Source organism: Mytilus trossulus, chromosome 6, assembly GCF_036588685.1.
Source record: "Mytilus trossulus isolate FHL-02 chromosome 6, PNRI_Mtr1.1.1.hap1, whole genome shotgun sequence".
Classification (NCBI taxonomy): Eukaryota; Metazoa; Mollusca; class Bivalvia; order Mytilida; family Mytilidae; genus Mytilus; species Mytilus trossulus.
In genome coordinates, this window is record NC_086378.1 from 32,646,344 (window position 1) to 32,666,534 (window position 20,191).

General features: G+C 29.8%; 1 protein-coding gene across 17 annotated transcripts in view; it reads right to left on the reverse strand.

Annotated features, from left to right (window-relative positions):
- Nucleotides 1-20,191, reverse strand: part of LOC134721140 (early endosome antigen 1-like) — a 79,705-nt gene that overhangs the window by 43,645 nt on the left and 15,869 nt on the right. For 7 of the 17 annotated variants that reach the window (XM_063583929.1, XM_063583923.1, XM_063583931.1 and 4 more), the window contains 16 exons: nt 18,151-18,282; nt 17,484-17,557; nt 16,976-17,108; nt 15,872-15,985; nt 14,919-15,065; nt 14,270-14,353; nt 11,727-11,810; nt 11,125-11,283; nt 10,016-10,078; nt 6,645-6,728; nt 4,850-4,933; nt 3,750-3,824; nt 3,175-3,195; nt 1,424-1,570; nt 953-1,036; nt 319-477 (listed from right to left, as the gene is read on the reverse strand). In XM_063583929.1, coding sequence (XP_063439999.1) covers nt 319-477; nt 953-1,036; nt 1,424-1,570; nt 3,175-3,195; nt 3,750-3,824; nt 4,850-4,933; nt 6,645-6,728; nt 10,016-10,078; nt 11,125-11,283; nt 11,727-11,810; nt 14,270-14,353; nt 14,919-15,065; nt 15,872-15,985; nt 16,976-17,108; nt 17,484-17,557; nt 18,151-18,282 — 1,644 coding nt within the window. Of the gene's footprint in view, nt 1-318; nt 478-952; nt 1,037-1,423; nt 1,571-3,174; nt 3,196-3,749; nt 3,825-4,849; nt 4,934-6,644; nt 6,729-7,555; nt 7,616-10,015; nt 10,079-11,124; nt 11,284-11,726; nt 11,811-14,269; nt 14,354-14,918; nt 15,066-15,871; nt 15,986-16,975; nt 17,109-17,483; nt 17,558-18,150; nt 18,283-20,191 lie in introns of those variants that run through there. The other 10 variants (XM_063583920.1, XM_063583924.1, XM_063583925.1 and 7 more) reach the window with 9 other exon arrangements.

Genomic DNA, 20,191 nt, shown 5'->3' on the forward strand with positions numbered 1-20,191 from the left:
TAAACAGTCATTTAAGAATACATGGGTAAAAATATGGATGAGATATTTTGCAAATAGAAGTTGGCTACAGTCCCTTCATGGCATGTGCAGATTTGTTTAATTATTCAGCAAAACATTTCCTTTGTGTTTTTCATAGTCACACTGGTATAATTTTGGGTATTTTACACTGCACTTGCTCATTTTAATTGATTTTTTTATATTCTTAATCTTGAATTTACTTCAATAATTTTGTCTATATAAGACTTGGAATATAGAATGGCATCGTATTTAGCCTTTTTTTTTTTTTAGATATCTACAGGCTCAAAGTACATCACAAACCTGACCAGAACTCTGAGATAACTTTTCATGGAGTACACATATTTCAGCCTTTAGTCTATGGATATCTTCCTCTCTATCAGCAATCTCAGACTTCAATACAGTTTCACCTTGGCTTTTGGTCAGGTCTTTCTCTTGTGTCTCTGTTTGGAGACGATCAATCTGTAATAGAAATACAATTATCAAAGTTTTTTGTTAATCATTGAACAGTTACTTTTCTATATTCTTTACTATTTTCACATTACCTGACTAAAAGAGAAAAAAATGATCTCACTAGCGAAACAACTTGGAAAGCATTGTGCTTTGAATATTAAAATTTTATTCTTTCAAGTAGAGAAATATCACACTTGTTGCTGTAGTAGAATCTATATTTCCAGTACTCCACTAAACTTACAATACCTTTGCAGCAGTTGACATTGTGTAAATATGCATGTCATATTTGCAATGGAAAATTAAGCTAAAAACATTTTTATCTAGCTTGAGCAGTGTTTTAACTCTCTTTGCCCATTCAACATATGACTTAGTACTGTATTAACTTTAGTTATCTTTTCAGGCTCTAAATTGAGAAGTGTATAAGCCATGATTATTGATTATCATTCTTGCTTTAACATAAGAAGTTAATAATCTCTGTGTATACCTCTCTAGCCTGTGCAGTGTATCGACTCTGAGATTGCTGAAGGTCTTGATTCATAGACTCCATTTTCCTCTGGCTTTCTTGTAACTGTAAAATATTAAAACATTGTATATGATGTTAAATTATATACTAGTATCAATCATAATAAAAATGCTTTTTTTATTGCTTTTTTATTTGCACCTAATTGCATATGTTTTTGTAGTTTATATTACTTTTATCATCAGCTTAACAGTTCATCAATTAATATTTTTAAATAAAAGTAGCAAAACATCTAACTAAGAAGAGGGGTAGGAAGGGTCCTGATTCCGAAATCTCGCATTTAAAAATGAAATCCAGTGATCCCAAATTTTAAGAAATATAAATCTCAAAATCCCGAAATTCCAAAAAAGAATTCCCTGATCCAGAGCAAAGAAAAGAACCCAATCCTGACATCCCTAAAAAGGTCCTCCTCCCCCTTTCCTCAACTAAACTTACTCTGACTTGATACTGTTTGACTTCATCTCTCATCTGTTTGACTACATCCCCCCTGTGGTGTGCAGATCCGAGAGCCTCTCGTAACTTCTCTTCCAGATCACGATTCTCATTCCTCATCTTAACAAGGCTGTCGTGTCTATCAGCAACCTGTTAATGTAGATACAGAAAAGTACAAAAACTTTTTATTAAATCATTTTTAATGCAACAGCTGATGGATGCATGCAAATGTGATTGAAATGACCAAGTGAAAGACTATGACTATTCAAAAGAACAATTTACAAAATAAAAATAAAATGATACGAAGGTGAGTAACACATCTAGATTTAAACTGTCATTGCTGAAAACAAAGTGAAAGTAGAGGACCTATCAATAAGATATTTTAGGTTTTCAGAGCATCGACGTTTAATTTAATCTGTGCATAAAATAATATGAGTGCTCTTCACATCGAAAGTGTTAATTTTTACAACTTTTCAGGCAGACAAATTTGAATTGATACATTTGAATAATTAAAATTTTAAAACTGTAAATGTTTTGCAATTAATTAATAGAGTTTGCATATACATGTATACAGACAGGATATTATTATACATAACAAATGTAAACTTTATATGTCAAATCATTGGTTCAAAATTAGACCTTATAAAATACTTCATGAATATTGGAATATAACCTAAAGTTTAGAACAAAATTTGTATGGTTAACATTACAAACTTCAGGATTATTTTGGATCAAAAAATGTTGGGTGTACATAATAAAAGACATCTTGACCTGTTTATTTTCATTCATCTTTCAAATTTGAAGCAGATTTGTAATAACACACTATAGGTTGTTACTATATGCTGACAAGGGGTTATTATATATAAGGGAGAAAGCGTACTATATATACATAAGGTACTGGTATGTATGTTTAAATGACTGTTTATACATCTATAGTAAAAAAAATAATAGTATATGTAAGCAAAATATAACAAAAAAACACCAGATACTCATTTTTACATTAGATATTTTTATCAAAATTCAATTCTTCTTGATTTTTTAAACACATTTCAATATATTCCTGTTTTATGTGTTTTTAACCAACTTCCATAAATATATCAAATTGCAGCTAAATAATTCCAAATAGTTTAGCATGTAAAAGTATAAACAGCCATCAAGGAGAAAACTACTCCCTTCTAATTGTCAGGATATTGTATTACTTCTAATTCTAGTTTAAAAATAGGAACTTCTGTCTATTAATAGAAACCGGAATCCCTGAAAGCCAATTCCTAAAAATAACTACAGCATTATACACAATGCTATATTCCTTTATATATTTAATATATATTCTTAGAATCTTATGAAATAAAAATCTCATCTGAAACGGCTTTAATCCTTAATGATCTTAGATGTAAACATTTAAATCATCATTAAATTGAGTTTTTCCATGTGAAAAAAATATATGTAAATTTAGATATTTGTGACATTCAAATGAGGATTAGATTTGTTGACAAATGATATTTTCCCCATTTCTTTAAATTGCTTTCGTTACCCCAAATTCCAATGCCTTTCATGGTTATCTTTTTCATTCTTTAATCCAATTGTTATTAAAGTGTAAAATTGAATATGTGCATAAAGTATAGTAGCCAATTTCTAAAACACTGTCAATTTGCTATTTCAGATCAGATGGTATGTAAGAAAGCAAAGTTATGGCATATTATTTGTTCAATAGAAGAAACTGTAAGCCAAGCGAAAGAAAAGAAGTGACCACTTACACCATACTGATGAGAACCATACTACGAAAAAATTGTCAATTTCGTTAAAATATTTTTTCTACTAAAATATATTACAAGCAATCTATTTGATAAAGAATTATAAAACTTAAAAATAAAACATTTTAAAAAACTGAACTATATTAATCTTACTTATTATTTTTTTTGAATTAAAATGCATCAAAATTCAAGTTAAACTTAAAAAGTTCACTACACCATATCTGGTTATATTTGACATTAAAAGCAGTTAAACTAGACACATAGCAATAACAAGGAGCTGCACATCTGTAGTAAAAATACACCAGCAATCAGTCATGTTAACAAACTTCCTTGCAAACTAAAATTTTTAAATTGAAATCAGAGTTATTCAGTTTAAATATATTGTTAATGAAACCAATATTCAATCAATTTTAAGGTAAAATCAATCCATTTTTTAATACTCTAAAATAAAACTAAGCTGACAATTTGCAAGGAAGATTGCTCTGCATGCAACATATGAATGTATTCTGTGTTAAACTTTTGAGGGGTCCAAAATGTTTACATCTGTACAGACGGGGAGAATCTTGAATTATGTTTACCTCAGCAGTCAGAGCATCTCTTGTATCTTTTGAAGAACTCTGTAGTTTATTCAAAGAGGTTGTCAGTTTCTGGACCTGAAAACACAAAACACAGGATATTAACGTTTGCAATGATGTCAGATCAAGATTATTTGACATGTGAAATGTAATAAATTTGAATTCAACTAAATTATTCTTTGAAATTTTTGCCAAAGCTCTTTCTTAAATATGTTAAACAGTTTCTATTCTTTTATATTTAAACACTTTTACGAAAATGCAGAATCAGGATTGCCAGTTTTTCAAGGTCTAAATATAGCAGGAATTGCCAGGTAACATGCATGGCAAGGGAATGATTTCATAAGAGATACAGCTGAAAAAATATGTCGGCAGCATGCAAGCTGGTGTTAAAAGGTTTGAAGGAATCAAAAATATATAAAAGGTAATTATAATCATTATTGTCAATAAAGTTAAGTAAAATATTAAATTTTCCATTATGAATAGTTTTGCATGCAATTAGATGGGTGAATTATCTCCCTTGTTACATAACAAAATTAGTGATTTCTCTAAAATTATCTCCCTTTCAGTGATTTCTCTAAAACTAAGAGATAATATTAAATAATAACATGTGAACACTACACCCATGACAGTTAACAGGGTGATAGTTAAGACTATAAAACATGCATTAGTATATCAAAATAAATTAAACGTGCACATGTGCTCAATCTATGCTCATCTGGCATAAAGGTGACAAGCATGAAAGCTAATTTTATCACAATATAATTTAGGAATCTGTATTTTGAATTTCGAGCTTTTTTAATAAATCAAAAGTTATTTTTAGTTTAGATTTGACTTTGAAACTTGTAGCTTAATATTTTCTCTTTTTCAATATTCATGTTTTTCATTCTACTTTTTTACTAAAACAAATAAATAAATTTCCACTTTGCCTAAAAACTTTATTCTTTTGCAAGAGTAAAAAGACTACTGTTGCCAAATTAAATATTAAAATTAAAAACTTGTACAATCAAAAACCACATCAATAATTGAATCATGCACCCACAACATAAAAAAGCTATAAGCTAACTACACTGAAGCTGTGTGACACACTCTACATATTTTTCTACCTGTGCCAAAGATTCGGCATGTTGGGCTTTCAACGTTTGTTGCTCCGCCTCTGCTCGAGTTACCTTGGTTACGTTTGCACTGGCCTATGTAACAAATTCTCACTAATTATAATATCATTTTGTTTTTAAACCAAAAAAACAAATTTTACACAGATTTTCATCCTAGGTTTGTGATGTTTTTACTACTAGATTACATAATATATAATATAAATATTAATTAATAATTCAGGGCAGATACAAGGGAAATTATTATAAGCAATAGTTGGAAAAGAATATTATTTATCTACATGTTGACAGTCTAGGAGGTTATCTAAACTATTTCTAAGATTTCAATTTAACGATTTCAAATCCCCTAAAATTTACAATAGAATAATTTAATTGTTTAATTTTCTTGGGCTTCAATGTAAATTTTATCAAGAAAAGTTACCCAGGCCCTTTGAATGCCCATGGATTTTTCAAGCAACTGACAAAAAAATCATTCCCAATAAAAATAGAACATAATTATGCAGAATTTCCAAAATCATTTGCTTGCTCACTTAATAAACTGGTTTCCAAATAACACAAGTTTTGTGAAAAACTTCCGAGAAAGGAATAAAAAGAAATATTCCCAAAACATTCTAATAAATGCCTACATTAATTGGTCTGGTTTCCTAAAATAAACTTAAAAGTTTTGCTTTAGTAAGCTCCACTCTTACATCGATTCTAGGGGAAAGAATGTTTAGTTATCTGTACACTAATTTATATGCCTACGGTAAGTAATGCATCTAAACAATTTATAAAAAAAATTACAACACTCATACACATCCATGCAGTGTTTAGAAACTCTTTTTTTAAGCTCATACTAATACTGAGCCATTGGAGTTTTAAAATCAATTGTTAAAATTATCAACACAGACTAATTAGACCTCTCAAGGGAATCAACAGGAACCAAAAGTTGTTAAACAAACAAAACCATGCAGGCCCTTAAAACTGGGAATTCATATGGCAAAACACAATTTTATGCAAATGCTTCTTTACTTAAGTAATTGTGTAATCAAAACTCTGTTATTCCCAATTTATTATTCACGATAATTAGCACTCACTTAAAGCTATGAATTCCCAGTAAATGCATATAATATAAACATAATACGCTATTTTGCAAAGAACAATTCAAAAGGTTTTTTTCTATGATAACAGTTATTATTCATTAAGCGAAACATTGTTGGTCATTTTTTGTTGAATCAAAAGTCTTCTATAACAGAATGACTAGCAAAGTGAAAATAGCTACTTCTAAAGTAACACATCTCTAAGGAAAACTTATTTAAGCATATATTTATTATGTAAAAAGAACTTTCTACTAAAGACTGTGGATTTATTATTGAAAAGTCAGAATACAGCATACTTTTTAAAGAATTTTTAAAATTTTAAAGGCATATTCAAAAACAAGAAATATAAGTTGTTTCTAAAGCCTAAATAGCTGAAGAAAAGGTACACCCCTTTTTTAGAGCAGCGCCTTCATAAACAACACCAGTATCACTTGTTTGATAAGGCTGTACAGGGATAATTTCTAAATAGATTCACCCCTGACCATTTCAAAGCTTAAGCCAACGTTTTGCTGTTTAAAAAGTGGTGGTATAATAGTGAAATTCTACACTTTGGTTTCCATTGGGGTTGCAACACACAGTAATATTTACAAACAAAAATGTTGTGATATTGTATTCTGACTTGAGTAAACGGCTTTAACATGTTATTATGGTCATCTGATGGTCAGTGATTTTAAGTTGATCTATAAATGTGATATTGTGTGGTTGCTTACATCAGATTTATAGTTTTCGTTCATTCTTCTCAGCGACTCAATTTCTTCTTCTGCCACCTTGCACCTTGCTTCTAATCTGTGCATCTATAAATAGAACAAAATCAATCAAAATCAGCAAACTTTCTTATGATTCACTTTAATAGTAATGAAACATAAAAATTGTACATGTTTACTAAAAAATAATACACTTCTTTAACAGAATATTTTAAATAATCTATAAATACCATGTTTGTTTTAAACTAGGCAATGTTTGAAATTAGAACCCAAATATCACTGAGGGACAGCATTTTATGAACATACATATTTTGTTTTTGTTCTGTAATCAGCACACATTTTAGAAATAAATTATAAATGATGTGTAAACAAAACTTGAAATAATATTTAAACTAAATCTTTTCAAACATGAACTTATAGAATGCTTTCAATTTGTATAGCATGTGTTTTACAAGCAGAGACAAAAGCTATTTTGATCTTATGATGTCAAATGCAATGTAAAACTTTAAAACTTGTGCCTTCCTGTAATTTTAGTTCATCTTAAAATTAATTTGGTAAAATTATAAACAGTAAACAATATGAAATAAATATATTTCTAACATGAAATCAAAAGGCAAGAATTCGAAATGCTAGGTAAAGAATTTCTCATTAAAAATACCAAATTTCCCATGTGATAAAATATTCAGTTGTGCATATTTTTAAAGAATTCAAGGGCAAATTGTAAACAATTCATATCTGCATACCCAAGCCAGATATTTGTATGAACTTGTTTAGATCCAATTCATATAAATGCATTGTTGATAAAGATCTAAATAACATTATACAAAGACACCTATACATCTGGTTAACCTACAAAATTAACATGTAATTCATTTCAAAAGCGAAATTGACAAATAAACAACAGAAACAAAATCTACCTTTTGGTGAATTGTAAAAGGGACCTTATCCCTTCTGTCCTCCATCTTGTTTTTTATGCTTCTGGTTGACAACGTTGTTAAGATATTTTATCTTATACCCCCACTTTACAATTCATTAATTAAATGGCCCAGTCAATTAATGCTATCTATAATTGGGTCAAAAGTTAAAGTATCACAACAGGTAATTTAATTAAGACTCCATAATTAAACAAAGCTATTAAAATGAATCTGACAAGTTTATACTTATAGGTTATTTCCATTTAATTATTTAATGTACTGATTAACACATATTTATCTGTTGGCAGCATTTTTTATTCCTGTACAAATATGCTCTAGATTAAAAACTCTCTGAAAATTACTGATTTCATTTAGAATAACTTGATACATGTATCAACCTTTAGATATATTTTTTTTTATAATAAATAGAATGATATATTTTGAAAATATTTTTTTAATAGTATTCACTCGACTCTCACAAAAAGGACATTTTGTAAAATTAACATAATTTTTCGAAATTAGCAAATCAGTATCTATTAAAACATTTTATTTTATTTTAAGGTAAATGCAAATTAAAATCTCAAATACAAAGACATGTGAAAACTCACTTTGGAACATTTTACCTCTTATCTTTTTATTAATACTTATTTTGTTTAACACAAATTACACAAAAGTTCAGGGTTCAATCTATCTTTTAATGGCAAGAGCCTTTATTAAAGCTATTGACCTATCACAAAAAGTATACTCCATTCAGACCTTTGTGAGAAACATTTCCCAACTAGATGCTCATACATGATAATTATTCAATTTATAATTCTGTCTACTGAAATGGGACCAAAGTTCACAGACATTTGTCCTGAATGTGATTTTTCTTGATCTAAAACACATTAAGTTTCTTCACAAGATATGAAATCTGCATTTTCTGCACTGAATAAGGAAAGGTACGGTGGATTCATTTATTTTCGTGGATAGAAATTTTCATTTCTCAATGGGCATTTGATTTCGCACATGATATGCCAACTGCTGCTTAATGCATACTTTTTAAACATTTAATTGAAGGTTTATCTTTACTACCAAATCCACAAAAAATAATATCCAACATATAATAACGAATCTTTGGTTTCTAATATGAGACTAAAATAAGACACAGAGAATCAAGTTTAAGAAGTAAGGTGCAGTGCAATAAAAATTAAAGATTGTATAAATGGGAAAGCTGCTGTGCAATTAAACCAGTCACTGTCAGTGGTGTGTAAATAACTATGTGGTTAGTGTACATAAATAAAAACATAACAAAATTAAATGTTTAACAAAATCAAATTGAATTCAATCTCTGAACATATCATACTATCTCTGCACCTTTAATGCTTATATGGAGAGCCTGTTCTCATAGGAAGCCATTGAATACCAAAGGGGCAGATCCAGCTATTTTAAAAGGGGGTTTCCTAACATAGGATAAAGGGGGGATTCCAATCACAAGTCCCCATTCAAATGCATTGATCGTCTAAAAAAAGGGGTGTTCCAACCCCGGAACCCCCCCCCCCCCTCCTGGATCTGCTACTGATTCCTAATGTCAAGGCATGCCAATAAATTTTTCATTCAATACAACCTTGCTTAGGTAGGAAGGGAAGATAATTTCATTACAGTTGGAAACAACTCTGACTTGCAAAATTTCTACAAAATAGATAAATTGAAGAACTAGAATTTGGGTGGGTGGTGAAAACTAGTTTTAACATTAAATATATTCTTCTTATGATCACCACTCCACACTAATGTATTTTTTGAGTCATCATCAGAAAAAATGCAAGGCGATATATATATATTTTATATGGTGCTTGACCTGTGCGACAATTTCCAATTAATATTTTAAGAACTTCAGAAATCATAAATTTAGAACAAACGATTTTTGTTAAATTTAAACTATATTGTTTTAATACGGTTAAAAATTTACATGTGCTGATGCATGCATTGCATTTTATATTTAGTGGTGAACATACATTATTATATTATAACTTAATATTTTCATTACCTCTGATAATAACTGTTGAATGTAAAACAAATCAAATTTATTTGATAACACAAAGATCATAGCACAAAACTTTTAAGAATTTCCTTCAATTTCTCAATATCAAGCAGCCTGATTATGAAACTTGACATAAATCCCTCTACTGATAAAAAAAAAATTCACAGGGAGAAATTGAAACTGGACCAAATATCCACTTTAAAACGATCAAGACTTTTGCTTCAAAATTAGAAAATTAAAAAAAAAACAAATAAAACACAAACAAATGGACAAACAGACAGAAAGACATGATCAAGTGCGGTATAAAAAGTGCGACTTATAACTGTTTCAGAGATTGAAAACTACATGCATCCTAGAACAGGGGAGATAAGTAAGCCAGTCTCCCAGCCATGTGTTAAGTGCAGGAAAAGCAATGTTTTTCTGGTTATAAATGTTTGGTTTACCTCTTCCTCTTTAAGCTTTTTCTGGTCCTCAGTCTGGTTGAGGGAGTGTATTTTTGAATCCAGCTATAATAATTAGGCAATAAATGTCTAGCAAAGCTTACCACAAAACATTCAAAACAATACATAAGCAATTGTATATGTGTATAGTACTTCTTATATCATAAAAAAAAACATGTCGTGTTTCAAGACAAAGCATGATTACTTTGCAGGTATAAAAAAGAACACATATGAATGGTTATTTACACTTTTACTTATTGTTGATTCATTTATTTTCAACGGAACCAATTTTCATGGATTTAGGCAATTTTTTATTTTTGTTTTCATTTGTTTTCATGGTTTTGCCAAGTCAAGTAAAAGCCTATGGAAACTTAATTTTCATTTAAAATTTAACTTAGTTTTCATTTAAAATTTAACTTAGTTTTCATTTAAAATTTAACTTAGTTTTCATTTAAAATTTAACTTAGTTTTCATTTAAAATTTAACTTTGTGTTCAGCTATACCCACAAAATACATGAAAATTTGCATTCCACCAATAATGAAACCAAAGTATATACTTTTTATATGTATAGCAAACTTAAAATTTTTGAATTAATCATTATTGATTTTTCATGAATCTGTATTGAATACAAATTGCATTTATTGACTTAAATTAACTTCATGTGTAAAAAAAAACCAAAATCCTATAAAACGATTTTCTATTACAATTTTTGGGGCAATATTTACATATTCAAGAAAATAATTTTCAGACCTTACAGAAGTGTAGTTTGTATTTGGCATTGCATTCTTAACATAATTTCTTTAACAGGTGGAAGATCCACTTAGAGACATACTGGTATCTGCTTGGATTTAAACTTTAAGTTAAAATTATAAAATACTGATGTTTTCTAACATTAAAAAAAGAAAAATAATTTTGTTCTTCACCATACAAGGATTTTCTGATTTTTAATAATTACGAAAAATTTCATGTTGATGGGTTGTCACAGAAACATGAATTTATATATTGTATACATCACTCAACTTTTCTACACTAAAATTACATTTCAAAGCAAACTGCAAAAATGTATATTATGTATTATATAATTGGATTCTAAAAATTCGTAAAATTATACCTCTGAAACTGCAGCATCTCTTTTCTCTTGCAATGCAAGGACATCCCGTCTTAATTTCTGGATAGTCTCGTCTCTTCTTGCCAATTCAGATTTCAAAATGTCATGGTGGTCTTTCTTAGAAGATTGAGAATCCCTTACTCTATCTTGCAAAACTCCAATCTGAAATGATAAATGAAGATACAACGAACTTCCAATGGTTGAGTTCTGTTACTATCAACCAACTTATTTTTGCTCTTTTCAAGAGTAGAAAAAATAACTCAAATATAAATTGTCTCAAAAATTCAAAACTTGGATCTTTCATTATCTCAGCAATTTATTGTCCCCTTCAGAAAGACTATCATTGTTTCTGATGACCATACTCGCAAATGATGTCAAGGTAGAGCCCAAAATTCAACTCCCCAGAGAGGTGATTGAATCCGGAACCTTTATGATAGCAGTCAGATGCACTGACCACTACACCAAGGCTCTGTTCATTAATGTTTAGTCTGACCAGCATAAAAATGAAATTTATCACACCTATACTGACAGATAGGTATAATCTGCATGGCTTCGTTGCAGTAAAAAGAAATTTAAATTAAAATAAATGTTATTAGTATGATTACCTCTTCCATGGCTTTTCTCCTATGTTCTTTGGATTCTTGAAGATCAGCTTCCAGTGATCGTAACCTTCTTTCATAATGGGGGATCTAAAACAATAAAATTAACAATTTTTAAATGGTGTTTCTTTAGGGTTCAAATTACAGCCACAATAAGCTTAACAAGCATAACGTCGCTGGGCTTCTAAAATGTTGTAAATTACAAATTTTTCAAGAAAAAAATATCTCACAAACAGGCTTTGAAAATTTAAGCAAAATGCATGTTTCCAAAATGTTGTATGTGAAATTGAACATTTTTGTAAATAGCAGTGAAATAAAAACTTTGACATTTCTGGATTATCCAAGAACTTAAATTATTTTCACCGAAATGAAGAAATGTACAATTTTTTTCCCCAAGGCCATTCTACAACGATTTTCAAGTTTTCATACAACATTTTGGAAGCAAATTTTACCAACAACTGACATTGGCAATTTTGTAATATGTCTTATTTCACACGCTTTGATTGGTCTAACTGTATTCTATTTTGTAATACAAAAGATTTCCTCCCGTCCATACCATTGGTGTCAAAAAGTATTTTTAGCCAAAAAAGTCATATACGAAATTTTAGAAGCCCAGCGACGAATTAAACAAACCTAAATTCTGCATTTTCTGCACATCATGAAAATATTTTGGGCAGTCAATTTGAAAGATTTCCATGCCATAGATAAAAAGTATACAATAAATCTTGGTATAAAATATGCTTTCAACAAAAACGAAAAAAAATATCCTGCAGGTGAGAAGTTATAGAATAAAATCCATCTGTTTCATTCAAGAAACTGGAGTTTTAGGTGTAACTAGAAAAAAATCTCAGCCTTACCCAGAAAAGAGATTGATCTTGATGCAGATAATCCCTTTCACTCATACTATACAAGCAATTCCATTGTCAAGTCCCAAAACACGTCCTTCAAACCACCTTAATAATATCTACACTGCCATTTTAAGTTTGTCTTTAACATAGTCTATTCATCATGTTGCATGTTTTAATCACATCATGTATATTTTCCCCATTATAATGATCAAATAATCATTTTAAGTAAATAGTGGTTGAATTTCAGTAACTTAACCCATTCTCAAGTTTACTTGAATGGTATAACTGTATAACTAGTTTATTACTATTGATATATTTGAAGTTATATTGGAGTATTTAAAAAAAAAATGCTGCATGTTGGAATTTAAAATTAGGTGACAAAATCAGATTGGATTTTAAAGAGGTGCAAAGAGGGATTTTTCAAAACAATTCCTGGTAATAATTGGAGTTTTTTTAACCCATAAAATATAAATCTTTTCTCTGTCATCTTCCCCATTTAAATCTAACAACTTCAATTATTGCAGATTATAAATCAGAAAACCGTTACAGGCAAAGTACTCACAAAGGGAAAATTTAATGAAATTATAAGGTTAGCTTTACCGTTGACAGAGATAACACGATATGAAATTTAACCCAATGGCATTAATGATTTAAAACTCTGATCATATTATGGACTATTTGATCAATAAAATAAATTTATCAACAATGATATTTTTACAGCTTTAAAATTCCAATAAACTAAAAGACACAATGAATTGTTTATGAATAGAACATTATGAAATGGTTCAACAAATTCAATATTAAATATTAAATTAATATTTGCTTGACTTTATATATTTAACTGACCAATTATTCAATTTTTCAGACTACTGCTAATAGGACATTGTTGTAGGATTAGCTATTTGTTAGATGTGGCATTTAACTGTCTATGAACAATTCTTTATCCACAATCACAGCTAGTTGTTATCAAGTTATTAGATTGAGAACAGGGAACTTAAGGATATCTAAAATTATCAAAAATTAATGTAATTAATAATTTTTATAGATTGAAGGTTTTAGATATTAAAACAAGAATTAAGAACATGGATGCCCCATCCGCACTATCATTTTCTATATTCAGTGGACCGTGAAAATGGGATAAAATCTCTAGTTTTGCATTAAAATTTAAAAGATCATATCATAGGGAACACGTTACTAAGTTTCAAGTTGATTGGACTTTAACTTCATTAAAAAATAACTTGACCAAAAACTTTAACCTGAAGCGGGACAGACAGTTGGATAGACAGACGGGAAGACAGATGGACAGACAGACGAAAGAAGAGACAGACGGGGGAAAGGACACACAGACCAGAAATATAATGTCCATAAATGGGGAATAAAAAAATCTCAGCAATAAGCATGAAAGCAATAATTCTTAAGATGGGAAGGATCTAACACAATCAAATCAATTAAATATTGATGGGAACAATATATAACTCCTAAAATTATGATACATAGATAATCTTTAAGTTATGGGTATTTTGGGGTCATAAAAATTGCCCCTTTGTTCCTATGTATATGTGTTTAATTTAAATTATGGTAGAAATTCCCTGGAAGAAAAAAATTGAGGTTCGTCAAGATTTTGCCACAACAACTCAAAACACTTTATGACAGTAAAATTGACCAAGCACCTGCTGTCATGTACAATAAACATGTCATTACCTCTTGGCTAGTTTGACTGTATCTATCTTTGTATTGTTGTACATCCAACTTAAGTTGTCTCATTGTCTCTTCAGATTTTGCCAGCTGAAATCATACAACAAGATACTGGAGTAATTACTTGTTTTCCATACTTTTCCCCTTTTTCGAACATGCTTCATAGAACATATTCATTTTTTCTATGCAAATCTTTTATTAAAACTATTTTTTTTGCCCTCCACCAATATTTAGGTATACTTCTCGTATTCTTGCAGCAATAACTTCTATATTCTACTTAAATTATAACAGTTTTAAGACCACAGATCCAAACTTTAAGCACAAAATCCACACCTATCTAAAAGCATTAGAGTCTACTTTATATCTTCCTTTGGTTTTGATTGATAAATTAAACATTTTCATAGTAACTAAAAGCAAATAACACCATAAACTACATTTATGACAAGAAAAAAATAATATAAAAAACTAATTGTTGTCTTTCTGATTCTCTAACGGCAAAGCTTTTGTAAATTGATACAAATATTATTTTTTTTAAATTCAGCTTCCCAATCAAATATTTAACATGTTCGCCACTGTATCAAACTGTATCAAGCTAAAAGTCAGACAAAATCTAGCTGCCGGTCTAACAGATTCATATTTGTCAATTGTTTATTACCTCCCCTGCAGAAAAACGATGTTTATCCTGTAGTGATTTAATGGTCTGCTGTCCTGCTCCTATTTCTGCCTCCCTTCTAGAGACCTGATTATGGAGGTCACTAAGTTGTGCTTGGAGGGATGAAATCTTGCGTTCCCGATTTGATACCTGATTGCCAGAGAGAGATGAAGCATGAGAGTATAAGAATGAACAGACACCACATGACTAGCCATTCTTTACTGCATACAGACACATATGTCTTATCAATTCTTAAAAATACTTAATTCTTACAGGTTTGTAAATGTGTACAAAAACAGCACTTTCTGCCAAAATGGCTTTAAAACTATTTGGATAGTCAGAAAGACTATGGTTATATGAGCAAAAGTATTGAAGCAACTATGAGCAGTATGCAGTAAACTGGCTTTTGAAAAGCAAACAAATAAAGCAGTAGTGATGTCAGCATTTTTCCTGATTATAAACATTATCCAACACCATTTGTTCTATATATAATAATAACTGAAATTCCCCATTCCTCTTTGAAATTGTATAGCAAATAATTTAATAAAATTTAAAAAAAAAACATGAGGATAAGCATGAAATGGTACTTATTACATACTAGTTAAATGTAAACTTGTACTGAATTTTAAGTAAATTATTGAGTGTAGACTTACAAAAATATTAGTATATTGTTTTAACAACAGCTATAATGCATAACGATTTACATCAGCTTAAGGTTAAAGGAAAAGATACTCTTTGATAATTTAGGATGAAAGTTGACAACATATCACCTTCAACTTATTTAGTGTCCCCCTTCAGTACCCCTGATCCACACCAAAAATATGTTCCTAGACTTAAATCTGATTAAACAGGTCTCTATAAATAAATTCTTTTTTAACAATAATTTAAGACATCTTTTCCTTTTCAAATGCCAATTCAAATCATCAATTTGGTGGTCAATAATGATAAAATCTTACATCAGCTGTCAGATCTTCTGATTTTTGTTCTGCTCTACGTAAATCGTTCTTCATCTGCATGATGGTAAAGTCACGTTCAGCTATTTGTCTAAATGGATCTTTTTCTCCTGTCTTCTGTAAAACAATTTACACAGATATCAATCTATAAATCTCAAATCTTAGTCATCTTGCTGATGATGATCCTTTAGGAAGCTAAGAATCATAAACTATCCACCTCTACCTAATCTTCATATTCTTCTGCTTCTAACTTACTTATTTGTCTCATAATCACAAGCAGTTCTAACTTTAGACCAGAACATGGATAGTTTTGAAAAGAACAAATATTCTTAATAAAGTGAAAGAATTATAGTTATTTTGACTAAGGTGCATTTTATGTAGATATTTGTGTAGTATCTTTAATAGTGTTTTATTCTCTATCTTCTTTGGTTGTTTTTTCATTATATTAAAATTATGAATGTTTTCCTCTGTTTTTGGAGTTGGAATATCCAGGAACCAGATTTTTTTATAATGATATATTTCTAAATATGACCAATAAATATGTTTATACTAAGCAAACTTTATGTGAAACATATTTGTTTTTCGTTCATTTTTGTACATAAATGAAGCCATTAGTTTTCTTGTTTGAATTGTATTACATTGTCATTTCAGGGCCTTTTATAGCTGACTATGGGGCTTTACTCATTGTTGAATTGTTAATTTTTGTGTTATTTTGGTCTCTTGTGGATAGTTGTTTCATTTGCAATCATACCACATCTTCTTTTTTTATATGTAGAAGAAATAGCATATTTATAACATGCATAACGCTTCTATATTGTTAATGCGTGGTCCAACAAATTTGCAAAACAATTTTTGTGTTATATAATATTTATAGTGACTAGAGGGTGGGCAGGAACTTTTTCGGGACGTCTGGATAGGGTGTTTTTAAGCTGGGGATTTTGGGATCCAGGATTTCTTTTTTTGAATTTTTGAATGTAGGGATTTAATTTTTTTTAAATTAGTGACCTATGGATTTCATGTTTTTAACCCCGGGATTTTAAAATCAGGACCCTGCCGACCCCCCCCCCCCCCCCCACCCCTGACTATAATATCTATAAATTTTAATACCTCATCTTGGGAAGCCCTGACTGAAGTATTTTGTGGTTGAGATCTTTGTAAGGAATCTATCTGCTCATCTTTTCGCCGTAATTTTTCATTCAGTTCTCGAATTCTTTCTTCAAAGGCACCTTCAGAATTCCTACTAAAACACAAACAATATGAAATTTGAGTTCATTATGCATAGAAATAATCTGAAGGACAACTTTTCTTTTTTAAACAAAAAAGAATTTTCAAATATCAATTGAACAGAATATGCAAGTCATTATTTTAACAATTTTTTGTTAATCTTCTATAGAAAAGTCTAGAAAACATATGAGTAAGGTTAGGGGCCAGTTGAACATATCTTTAATCACACTGAGCATTTTATTAGAATGTATTAGTCCTTTTCATCTAAAGGCAAAATGTAGAACAAAACTATCAATTAAATTTTCAGAAATCCAACCTTTCACCACTTTTGTGCTTACCGGTATGTGGTTTTCTCTCTTTTTAATTTTTTTTCTTTCTAAGTAAAACTTACATTCCAGTTAACTGTTCATGGAGGGAACCAAAAACCTGGTCCATAGACAGCTCACGAAAATTACAATTTATTGTCTGAAATAAATAGAAGCAATGAAGTTTAATACGTTTTGACAAAAAAATTCTATGGATGTGAGATTTTATTTCATGATCTATCTTCTATTAAAATGCTGCCTTATAGATGGTGCTACATGAAATCTGTTTTAAGTTATGCAGGAATAACAGATTTCATTGGTAACTAGTTAAATAATTCAAATTCTTCTGCTTCAGATACCTTCCTGCCACAAAAATCTAAACCTTAATTTTTTTTATTTTTTTTTATTTAAAACTGAGTTTTACTGTGCGTATAGCTGTTTGTTTGAGAGTTGAGATATCACTAAACATGTTTAACCCTGTACCCTTCTTTGCACTTGTTCGGGATGTCTTGAATCAGGAGCGTCTAGCCTTTACTAGTCTTGTATATTTTTTCAAATTTTTTTTTCATTTATATCTTTCAGAGTTAAGTGTGGCATCCATTTTCACTGAACTAGTACTCTTTTTGTTCTTAGCCCAGCTGAAGCCAGCAAAAGAGTGCATGATTTTCATGCTGAATAAAGCCCCATTGGTGGCCCTGAGCTGTTTTCTGCACTTTGACACATTCCCCATTTCCATTCTCAATAATAACTTACCTCCCATCGTCCTGTGGTTCTAGCAGTACTGATGACAGATATTAACTGGTTAATGTCATGGTTTAGGTTAGAATTCTCGTCTCGTAAACGACTTAAGTTTTCATCCTGTCTCCCTAATCGATCCTGCATTTCCTGTTCAATGTAAATAGTAATCATTCAACTACCATTGTTATTATATAACAAACATTTATAATTAACCATTTTCACCGAAGATGGTACAAACAAATTCCAAACTTTAAAGTATTTATGATGAATGATGATCAAGGTTGTCAAGAACATTTTTCATAGCTGACTATGCTGTATGGGATTTGCTCATTGTTATTGGCAATACTGTGACCAATATCTGTTAATTGGTGACATTTAGTCTCTTGTAGCGAGTTGTCTCATTGGCAATCAATATCTTTTATCTATAATGAATAGGTTGAAGAGACACTTGCCTGCTTTCACATAGCTATATGTATACAATGAATGAGAGTAAGTACATTTTCTTTTAAATCACTATTTTTCACCACTATAAAATAATTTAAGAACTAACACTGGTATTGGAGAAAAGATAAAATACCATACTATTATAATAACTTTTCCTTCTGACATAATCTTAACTCTTATATTAGTTTTGAGTGGATCTCTCATATTTTCATAAGTGTTAATATATGATAAATACATGTAATGATGCTTACAATATGCATGAACAAGTACATGCAAAACAAGAATGTGTCCAAAGTACACTGATGCCCCACTCGCACTATCCTTTTTCATGTTCCATGGACCGTGAAATTGGGTAATAATTTAATTTGACATTAAAATTAGAAAGATCATATCATAAGCAACAAGTGAACTGAGTTTCAAGTTGGTTGAACTTCAGCTTCATCAAAAACTACCTTGACCAAAAACTTTAACCTGAACGGACGCACAGACGAACGGACGGACAAACGGAGCCACAGACCAGAAAACAAAATGCCCCTCTACTATCGTAGTTGGGGCATAAAAATGAAATGTTGTGTATAGAGCAGCAAACAAATAATTGTCCAAAAATTCCAATCTGGTTCTGCTCACACATTTATCATTGCTTATTACATAGCATACAGTCTGTTTTTTTAACACATGTTTTTTTAGTATTAAAAGTTCTTAGTGTAGCAACAACAACAACAACAACAACAATACTTTATTTTAAGAGGGTTACACAGTTAGCTATATAACTAATCTTCCCTGAGTCAATATTCAAAGATCAATGCAATGATATTGAATATATATTTTAAATATATTTCCAGAGTAGGAACATTTTGTTTTAATACCTTTTTAATGAAATATTTATTTCAATATTCTAAAATCTGTCCAGACATATTAAAATTTCAGTGTTCTACTATTCTGCATATATTTAGTTTACACAATATATTTTTAACAATTCTCACAATGCATTGCAAAGCTTAAACTTTTTTACATACAAAAGAAAATGATGTTATCAGCCTTTTCATTGTTAAACTATTTTTACCAATACAATTTGCAATTTAAATGAATGGAATAACTTTCCCGTGACATAAGAGATTTCTATTCTGAATGTGTTTCAATCCTATAAAGTTGTGTTATCATTCTATTAACAGACAGCTAACTTTTGACTTATATAAACATCAGCATTTAATGTGTTTGTGTTTGTTTCAAAATCAAACAAAATCAATTTTTCATCGTATTTTAATGATAATATAGCCATATCTGAAAATTAATTATACTCAAGTTTAATCCTGTTTAATTCTATTACTGGTATACCATAAAATTGGGATCAAAGATAAAAAGTCAGGAGATTTAATCTTGTTTAATTCTATTATGCAGTAAAATTGCCATATGATACAAATAAAATGTCAGAAGACAAAACCTTAGCAAAAATATTAAACAAAATGTAAGTTTACAAAAGACATATAAATAGCATAAGTTAACATCCCTCCTTTTCCATTTAAAAAAAAAAGCAAAATGACAGCCAAGGTCAACTTCATGTTATTAAGTGATTTCCTATCAACTGCATTGTGAAATGGGCTTAACTACTCTT